The sequence below is a fragment of the Rhinatrema bivittatum genome, chromosome 16, assembly GCF_901001135.1.
Source record: "Rhinatrema bivittatum chromosome 16, aRhiBiv1.1, whole genome shotgun sequence".
Lineage (NCBI taxonomy): Eukaryota > Metazoa > Chordata > Amphibia > Gymnophiona > Rhinatrematidae > Rhinatrema > Rhinatrema bivittatum.
Window position 1 is genome coordinate 27,442,405 of NC_042630.1, and position 9,703 is coordinate 27,452,107.

Genomic DNA, 9,703 nt, shown 5'->3' on the forward strand with positions numbered 1-9,703 from the left:
TAAAAGTGACAACTTGTTCAGGGACAAAGTTAGAGAGATGGTAGATCTGATTAAGGAATGTCAATCCATGCTACAGTTATCAGCTGGGGAGGGCAGTACTTCCGTTGAAAGCACTCATTCTTCCAAAGGAGTCCACCGTTTTCAGTATCACCGAGCTCTTTAGTAGCAGCGGCAGCTGCCTGTTCAAGGTTGACACAGGGAAAGGTGTCGGCGAAGGGCTGTGTCTACTGCTGAACCTAAGCTGGGCACCAGTGGTTTGCCCACTCTGGCTCTGCCTTCCCACCTCCTCCCCTGGGAAGGAATGGTTGGGTCCTTAGTTTCAGAGTGTCTCCAGATCGCCAAGGACTGGAGTGGGGCCTGAAAATTGCGCAGTACGGCTATTGCTTACACTTTTTTCTCTCACACCTCCTCTGCCTCAATGGATTTCGGTCTTTAGATTCAACTCTTCTCAACCTACCCAACTGCAGCTGGAGACTGACCGTATCTCAAAAGGGACAGAGACAGGATGGAGGCGGTCCAGAGAAGGGCGACCAAAATGGTGGGTGGTCTCCATCAAATGACTTATGAGGAGAGGTTGAAGAACCTGAATATGTACGCCCTGGAGGAGAGGAGGAGCAGGGGTGATACAACACAGACCTTCAGATACCTGAGAGGTTTTAATTATCCATGGTCAACAACAAACCTTTTCCATTGGAAAGAATTTAATAGAACCAGGGGTCATGATTTGAAACTCCAGGGACAAAGACATAGAACCAATGTCAGGAAATATTTCTTCACTGAGAGGATGGTGGATGCCTGGAACGCCCTTCCGGAGGAAGCGGTGAAGACTAAAACTGTGAAGGATTTCAAAGGGGCATGGGATAAACACTGTGGATCCCTAAAAGGCCAGAGGATGGGAATGAATGAAAAGAGGCCCGGGGGTAGCTTGCTGGAATGGTGGTTACTACCCTTATCCAATAAGCCTTCATATGGTTAATGCAATCCAACATTGCTCTCTGCTCCAACGGCAAGGGGAAATGTGGAAAAGAGGAGTTACATTCAGACAGCAAACAAGGACATTGAACTGTACAGTCTGGGAAAACAAATAAGCATGGGGGTAACTTGCTTGATGCAGCGGTTACTATGCTTAACCAATAAGCCTGATACTTCACCTTTGATGCAACTCTATCATTACTCTCTGCATCAGCGGCAGGGGGTGGTGGCAGGAAATTGGAATCAAACAGTTACCAACAAGGGCCCTGAACTTGGCAGTCTGGGAAACTGATGAGTCTGGGAGCTTGCTGGGCAGACTGGATGGGCCGTTTGGTCTTTTTCTGCCGTCCTTTCTATGTTTCAGAAGGTGGCTGAATCTGAACCTTTATAGGAGTGTAGCCAAGGATTATATTCCTGGTATTTCCTGATCTTCGGGAAGTAGGGAGGATTGAAGACTAGCTAAAACTGAACAAATTACTGGTTGGAAAGAGGTTCAAGATGACCTTGCTCCAGACGTTTCTCCCTTTCATTCAACCACTCTGACAAGGAGAAGGGAATCTGGGAGCTGAAACCTTCCCTCCTAGGGTTTCAGAATGCAGCCATTTTTGTACCACCCAGGATAGAGGAGACAGATAACATTTCTTTATATCCTTGGCTGGCAATACAAGGCTGTTTTGAACCATAACTTTTTCTTCAAATGTGAGTGACAGAAAGAGAGAGAATATAGCTTGGTCTTCCTCAGTCAGGTTAGCTCTGCAATATCACAGGAACCTGGGCGGCACTCTTACATCCTTTCTCGCCACTTCCACAGTCATTACTGGCAGTTGCTATTTGGTGTGTTCTGTACAGCATTTTGTTCTGTGTAATTCTTATGCGCATAAGGATGCATTCTGTGAATCTCATACTTCTGTAGGAAAAAGATCTAGGGGTCGTAGTGGATAACACATTGAAATCGTCGGCTCAGTGTGCAGCAGCAGTCAAAAAAGCAAACAGAATGTTAGGAATTTATTAGGAAGGGAATGGTGAATAAAACGGAAAATGTCATAATGCTTCTGTATCGCTCCATGAATACTGTGTACAGTTCTGGTTGCCGCATCTCAAAAAAGATATAATTGCAATGGAGAAGGTACAGAGAAGGGCAACCAAAATAAGGGGAATGGAACAGCTCCCCTATGAGGAAAGTCTGAAGAGGTTAGGGCTGTTGAGCTAGGAGAAGAGACTTAGTTTTTGGGTGCTTGCCAGGTTGCCAGGTTCATATGGCCTGGATTGGCCACTGTTGGAGGCGGGGTGCTGGGCTTGATGGACCCTTGGTCTGGCCCAGTATGGCATGTTCTTATGTTCTTACTCAACGCACAATAAAGCTCTGGAATTTTTTGCCAGAGGATGTGGTTAGTGCAGTTAGTATAGCTGTGTTTAAAAAAGGATTGGATAAGTTCTTGGAGAAGAAGTCCATTACCTGCTATTAATTAAGTTGACTTAGAAAATAGCCACCGCTATTAATTGCATCAGTAGCATGGGATCTTCTTAGTTTTTGGGTAATTGCCAGGTTCTTGTGGCCTGGTTTGGCCTCTGTTGGAAACAGGATGCTGAGCTTGATGGACCCTTGGTCTGACCCAGAATGGCAATTTCTTATGTTCTTATGTTCCTAAGAGATGGCTGAGGGCGGGATATGATAGAGGTCTTTAAAATCATGAGAGGTCTAGAACAGGTAGATATGAATCGGTTATTTACTCTTAAAGATAATAGAAGGACCAGGGGGCACTCCATGAAGTTAGCAAGTAGCACATTCAAAACAAATTGGAGAAAATTATTTTTCTCTGAATGCACAATTAAGCTCTAGAATTCGTTGCCAGAGGATGTGGTTAGTGCAGCTGGGTTTAAAAACGGTTTGGATAAGTTCTTGGAGAAGTCCATTAACTGCTATTAAGCTGACTTGGGGAATGGCCACTGCTATTAATTGCATCAGTAGCTTGGGATCTACTTAGTGTTTGGGTAATTGCCAGCTTCTTGTGGCCTGGTTTGGCCTCTGTTGGAAACAGGATGCTGGGCTTGATGGACCCTTGGTCTGAACCAGCATGGCAACTTCTTATGATCTTCCCCTTCCCATTGAGAATTCATCAGGGTGGTGGGCTTCAGCTTGCATTATATGTCATAAGCTGCCTGAAATCTGAAAGTCAATCTCTGCCCAGGGCCAGCATTTTGCTGTTTTGAAGAGCAGCCCATGCACAGGAACCTTGTGGAAGTCGCGTGTAGTACACGTGGGTTTCTGTGAGAGACGCAGCCAGGCTATGCTCGGGAATGGCCTCTCCTATGCTGGCAGCGGATAGGGGTAAAGTGGTTCCTGCCATTGTTTTCATATGGTTTTCTGAGATGGAACTGGAGCAGCTGGGACATCAACTGATTGAAATGTGACCCTGTCCTCAGAATGGGAACCCGAGCTTGGGAGGAAGCGGGAAGCGTGTTCTGGACTTTGAGACTCTCCTAATTCTCCACCGTGGCCATTTACAACGCCATCTGAGTCCTCCCCTCTGTTACCTGTGAGGTTTGGGAGCGGTCAAGCCAGGGGTGGGTTTGGAAAGCGCTGGGTGCTCCATTCAGGCCTTTATATAAGCGTATTAGTGTGACATCTGCGGGGGGCTCTGAAGATCCGTTCTTCCCCTGTCTATCGGGGGTATCTGCGGGGGGCTCTGATGAAGATCCGTTCCTCCCCTGTCTATGGGGGGTATCTGTGGGGGGCTCTGAGGAAGATCCATTCCTCCCCTGTCTATCGGGGTATCTGCGGGGGGGGGGGCTCTGAGGAAGATCCGTTCTTCCCCTGTCTATCGGGGGTATCTGCGGGGGGCTCTGAGGAAGATCCGTTCTTCCCCTGTCTATCGGGGGTATCAGGGGGGGGGGGGGGGGGCTCTGATGAAGATCTGTTCTTCCCCTGTCTATCGGGGGTATCTGCGGGGGGCTCTGAGGAAGATCCGTTCTTCCCCTGTCTATCGGGGGTATCAGGGGGGGGAGGGGGGGCTCTGATGAAGATCTGTTCTTCCCCTGTCTATCGGGGGTATCTGCGGGGGGGCTCTGAGGAAGATCCGTTCTTCAGCCATCTGTGCTGTATTCATGCTTTACACTCGTCAGTGTGACTACTACGCAGCCTGTTGGCGGTGAAGGTGGAGGAGGAGCCAGGACAGCAGCACCCTTTTTTTTTTTTTTTAAACCCTCAGTTAACTTAAAAACAGGGAATGTGTTAGCGTGTCAGCACATGTTATTGATTTTCCTGGTTCTGAGAGGTCAGGACCCTTGGAGACCAGCGGAAGGGAAGGTCCCTGGTGAAGCAGAGGTTTTTGTTTTGCAGTGATTTGTCCACATGGGGGCAGGAGCGATCCACAGAAGAACCCCAGGAGGGCAAGGGCTGTTCCCTGCCTGTCAGACCCCAGGGACTGTCAGATACCAGACACCACCGTCTCTCTAGTAATTAAGGGTTCATTTCCCTCTCTGCCGGGGTGGAGGGGAGAGCTGCAGGCCTAAGGTCACTGAGCCTAGTCTCTTAGCTTTAAGAAAAGGATTCCATGCATTTGAGGGGAGTTTAATTTTTCTCTCTTTTCTTTTTTTTTTTTTCCAGCTGCTCCAACCAAAGACAGTGCTGGGGAGTGCCTGAAGCTGCTGGTATCTGTCTGCTGCACCCCAACAAGTGAGGTTCTGCCCTATGCTTTGACTTGTCGATGATTTTACTAAACCTTGGCTGTGTTTTGTGCTCGTACAAAGACCAGTAAACAGAATGAGACTTTTTTTTTGCTTTCCTTCTCTTCCAAAGCTGTGATTTCCTGCTGCACACGTCAGTGAGGATATTTAAGATATTACATTTTAGAATAATGTAATATGAATAATCTTCATGGTTCTTTTCCCATTGCAGCTCGTTCTGGGATGCAATACATTTTGCCCCTCTTCAGCCAGGCTCTTTAGTTGGCTGGGCTCAGGTGGGAACTGATAGGGAAGGGCCTGCGCAGTGGGGGATTTCTTTACCCTGTGCCTTACCCCCATCACCCAAACGTGCAGACTTTTTTTTTTTTAAAGAAAGCTCAGTGATCAGACTTCGTTCCAAGGCTTAATTAACAATGGGGCCGATGCAGTAAGCTGAGCATTAACTGTGCTGCAATTAAATGCCTCCTTTCTTAATGCACATAAAAATGTTTTTAACTCCTGATGTAGTAAGATAATAGTAATGTATCAGAAGTAAAAAAAAAAAAAAAAAAGTGAGTGCACAAACCAGAAAATTTGCATAAAAGAAAATGCTTAGCACGAGGGGAAAACATGATTTATGCACACAAATCTTGGAGGCCTTTTCCTGTACGCCTGGGCTTTTGAGTTGATGAAGGCGTTTGTACATCTGCCCTCAGCTTCTCAAGTCTCCCTTCTTTCCTGCTAGCAATGAAACCAGTGACAGAAGTCCCCAGGTCTCAGCCCAGAGGAAGAGGAAGCGGCGGCGGCACTGGGGGAGGACGAGCGAGTGGTCCTGGAGGTAATGATCTCCCCTCTGGAAGCATGCGGTGCTGTGGGGAGTGGGAAGGGGTGGAAATAGTAAGTGGGCGATACCATAATCAGAAAAAAATAAAGGGGGAGCCCTGCGCATGGCAGAACAATTCTGGTTCCTCGTACTTTTCTTTTTTTTGGTGGGGAAATAATCTATTTTGCCAGCTTCCCTGGTGATGCCCCCTGGAAGATTTTCATGTGCTCTTCAGCCAGTGCAGCTGTGAAAGGTGCGACTCTGCTTACAGGGGAAGGGGCTCCCCTAGCCAAGTATTGAACCAGGGCTCTGGGATTTGGATCCTTAGGCCCCCTCATGTAGATGGCAGGGATTCCCTCAGCTGAGTTTCCGTGTGATCGGTAAGCACCAGATTTGAGTTTGGCACCCAAAGGCAGGGTTGGAGGCACTGGAGATCTGCGCCTTCTACCCCCCCCGGCCCCCTCCTTCCAAGTTCCCAGCGTGGCCCGTCAGCTCCCCTTGGACGTGGACTGGACTAGGCTCCTCCTGGGCACAGTTTTGGCCTGGGTAGTTGGCGCCCTGGGTAATTGCTTCTGTTACCTCTGCCTGAATCCGGGCCTGGCCTTTAGGTGCTCATTTGAAGGAGGTCTTTCCTGAATTTTACTTGTGGGGGGGGGGGGGAGGGGGGCTGATTGCCCATCTGCCTCAGCGCATAAAGATGTTTCTTTTTTTTTTTTTCCTCTCCTCCCTTTTCAGAGGCCACAAGGACCAGAGGGAGCTCAGCACCGTGCGTGGAAGCCCTAGGCTGGCTGCACGTCTTCAGCCTCACCCTCCTCACCGTCCTCCATCACTAAGGGGGAAAAGTGCTTTCTGCCTTTTTAAAACTTTGGTTTTTGTTTTTTTTTTTTCTTCAAATGTTTTTGAGGGACGAGAAGCCCAAAAATGTGTAGCACTTTATAATGGCCACTGAGCAACCACAGGAACATCTGGGGGATTGATCCCTGTGCACTTAGCTTCAGCTAGAATAATGCAAAACGTCCCTGGAATTTCCTCTTCACACCTTCTCCCCCACCCCTAAATTACAGAAGGGCCCCAAGACGCTGGGGCACAACGGTCTTGCACCAAAGAGTTCCAGATGTGGCCAGCTGCCTGCAAGAGTTTGAGTTTTGGCAGATACAGGTTCCTGATCTTGATGATTTAATCAGCTGGATACAGCCGGGGCTCCTGCCTATCGTCAATCGCAAGTGCTTCTGCCATTTCGGAGCTTCCCACCCCGCCCCCACTCCCGGAGCAACCGGAACGGAGCCTCTTGCCAGTTAAGGTGAGTCCAGTCTGGCCGTGCTGAGTGGCCCACGAAAAAGAACCGCGCATCCATCCGTCTCGGACGGTGCTCCACACGCTTCCCGTACAGACCCCGGCTTCCACATGTCAGAGAGCGGGAGCGCGGGGCCGAGGGTAACGGGAGAACAGCTGGAGCGGGTGGGTGTACAGATGTTTGCTGGACCTCTGGGCTTGTCCATTTATGCAAGCCGTCCTTCGCCGCTCCACACCTGGGAGGGGGGGGTGGCGGCAGCACTTGGAATGATGCTGGGGGCCCCACTGGGTTGCTTTCAGGATGTGTTTTTTCCTTTCTTTGCTTCACGTGGCTTCTCTGACTCGGCGCTAGAACACCGCAAAAAAACCCACCCGCCTGCATCAAATTGTCAGCTCCAGCTGAACTGATCTGTGCCTTTTTTTTTTTTTGTTTTGTTTTTGTTTCTTCTCCAGCACAGGATGCTAAAGTGGGAGCTCCCAGGTGCACCTTGCCCACGCGAAAACCTGGAGGGGCCCAAATCTCCTCGACACGTGAAAAACATGAACCTAGCGGAGGTTGGCCCCTATTCCCGTGAAACCCAGAGCGGCCCTGGAATGGGAGCCGAGGGGGCTTCCGCTAACGTGGGAAGGGACTCTCGAGACCGGAGCCCAGGAGATGGTGCGAAAGGCCCCTGCGTCCCGCTGCGCCTGCCGGTGTCACTGCAGCGGGGAGGGAGCGGTTCAGCCAAAACTGGGGGCAACCCAGAGCTCGGAGGAAAAGGCACCGGCGGCTTCTTCTCTGCTCTGAACACGGCTGCTATGGGCAGAGAGGAGAGAGGGACAGACAAGCGGGTGCCATTTCCGCAGCCGCTCGTAGGTGGTGGCAGGGAGCTTTGTGTGTGCTCGCCCGCGCTATCCCTGAGACATTCTGGTGCCAATCATACACGGTTTGGTGGGGGGGAGGGAGGGGATCCTTCACGTAGAACTGACGGAGATACGAGCTAAAGTCCTAGAAACAGAATTATTATTATTATTATTTTATTTTTTTTTAGACCACTTTTCCCGAGCCCTCCCTCGCACGTATCCGTGTGTGGGGCTACTAAGTCGGGGACAGCAAAGGAAGCAAATATCACCGAGCTGGGGATGATCGGGTTCCATCAGAATCTCGCTGGCAGAACCAGGAGAGACATCGGGGGGGGGTCACAAACAGCATTTGCAGTCCAGTGGTCAGCTGGCCGTCAGGTTTCTGTATTTCGGACACACTGAGTGGCTCCCTTCTGCTAGCTGGAGAGTATTTGGTTCAGCTCTGGTGTTACCTCGCATTTACTGCATTTCACGTTTGGGACTTTACGCGCTGCGGGAAGGAGAGCTGGCAGGTGCTCTGCTTCGGCCAGGCCAGGACAGAGAGGGTCAGTTTATGTGCCCTGATAATAAAATGGTCCCCAGGCACACTCTCTGTGGCATTAGACGGGGGGCCGGCCCTGGGGAGGGAGAGATGGCATTCCTGGTGCTGCCGGCGCCGAGGACAGGTTCCCCCCCCCTCCCTGCGTAAGCCCAGGGGTCCTCAGAGTTCAGTTCAGGACACTCAGGGACCTTTACTGGAAGTCACTTAAAAGGTGCTGAAACCCCTGCCCCTTGAAAATGGTAAAGCAGGAATGAATGCCACCCGTTGTCCCTCCCCCACCCCTGAAGAGGTGCAGGGCATCGCTTTCCCCCGGCTCCAGCTTGAGATCGCGGATAACTAGAGCCGGTCTCGTGCCCCGTGCTGGTCAGAAGGGACAGGCGGCTTGCTCGCTCCCTAAATGCAGCCCGCGCAGCTGAGGTGTGTTCTCCACGAGGAGAATGGACTGGTTATCTTCTGAGAAGAACCTAATGATCGCAGTATTCAATATGTTTACAGGGTGATGTTTTTTGTTGTTTTTTTTTCTAAATGAATACCTTTGTTAGAAACTGAGCCAAAAATAAAAAATATTTTCAATCACTTTTTTCCTCACCTGCTTTCTGAGGGCAGATTCTAGTCTTATTCCCATCCTTCCTGCTGAGACTGCCCCACAGATGGAGTTTGCAAAGCAGACAAGATGACGTGAAACGGTGACAGAGGACCGGACAAGAGTTTGCAGCTGGTCTGGTACTGCAAATCAGGATGCCCATTCTGCAGCTGCAGTCACCTTCAGGTGCTGGGCTCAGTACTGGAATAGCAGGGGGTGTTGCAGGGCAGGAGGGAGGTGCATTGGCAGAGCTGTGGTGGGGGTCTCAGTACTGGAATAGCAGGGGGTGCTGCAGGGCAGGAGTGAGGTGCATTGGCAGAGCTGTGTGTGGGGTCTCAGTACTGGAATAGCAGGGGGTGCTGCAGGGCAGGTGTGAGGTGCATTGGCAGAGCTGTGTGTGGAGGTCTCAGTACTGGAATAGCAGGGGGTGCTGCAGGGCAGGAGTGAGATGCATTGGCAGAGCTGTGTGTGGGGTCTCAGTACTGGAATAGCAGGGGGTGCTGCAGGGCAGGAGTGAGGTGCATTGGCAGAGCTGTGTGTGGGGTCTCAGTACTGGAATAGCAGGGGGTGCTGCAGGGCAGGAGTGAGGTGCATTGGCAGAGCTGTGTGTGGGGGTCTCAGTACTGGAATAGCAGGGGGTGCTGCAGGGCAGGAGTGAGGTGCATTGGCAGAGCTGTGTGTGGGGGTCTCAGTACTGGAATATCAGGGGGTGCTGCAGGGCAGGAGTGAGGGGCATTGGCAGAGCTATGTGTGGGGGTCTCAGTACTGGAATAGCAGGGGGTGCTGCAGGGCAGGAGTGAGGTGCACTGGCAGAGCTGTGTGTGGGGTCTCAGTACTGGAATAGCAGCGGTGCTGCAGGGCAGGAGTGAGGTGGGTATCCTCGCTGGTAGGGCATTGAAGGGTCAACCAAACAAGTTTTGTGGCATTGAACAGAAGCAGGAACTGGGCAGTCGAGATGGACCCTTGTGGCTTTTATCTGGGG

General features: G+C 50.8%; 1 protein-coding gene across 2 annotated transcripts in view; it reads left to right on the forward strand.

The window, feature by feature from the left end:
* Nucleotides 1-8,714, forward strand: part of EFNA4 (ephrin A4) — a 52,888-nt gene extending 44,174 nt beyond the window's left edge. The window contains exons 3-6 of one of the 2 annotated variants that reach the window (XM_029580757.1): nucleotides 4,580-4,648; nucleotides 5,384-5,476; nucleotides 6,197-6,761; nucleotides 7,208-8,714. In XM_029580757.1, coding sequence (XP_029436617.1) covers nucleotides 4,580-4,648; nucleotides 5,384-5,476; nucleotides 6,197-6,294 — 260 coding nt within the window. In that variant the 3' untranslated portion in view covers nucleotides 6,295-6,761; nucleotides 7,208-8,714. The remainder of the gene's footprint in view (nucleotides 1-4,579; nucleotides 4,649-5,383; nucleotides 5,477-6,196; nucleotides 6,762-7,207) is intronic. The other variant, XM_029580756.1, reaches the window with a different exon arrangement.
* Nucleotides 8,715-9,703: the final 989 nt, after the last annotated feature.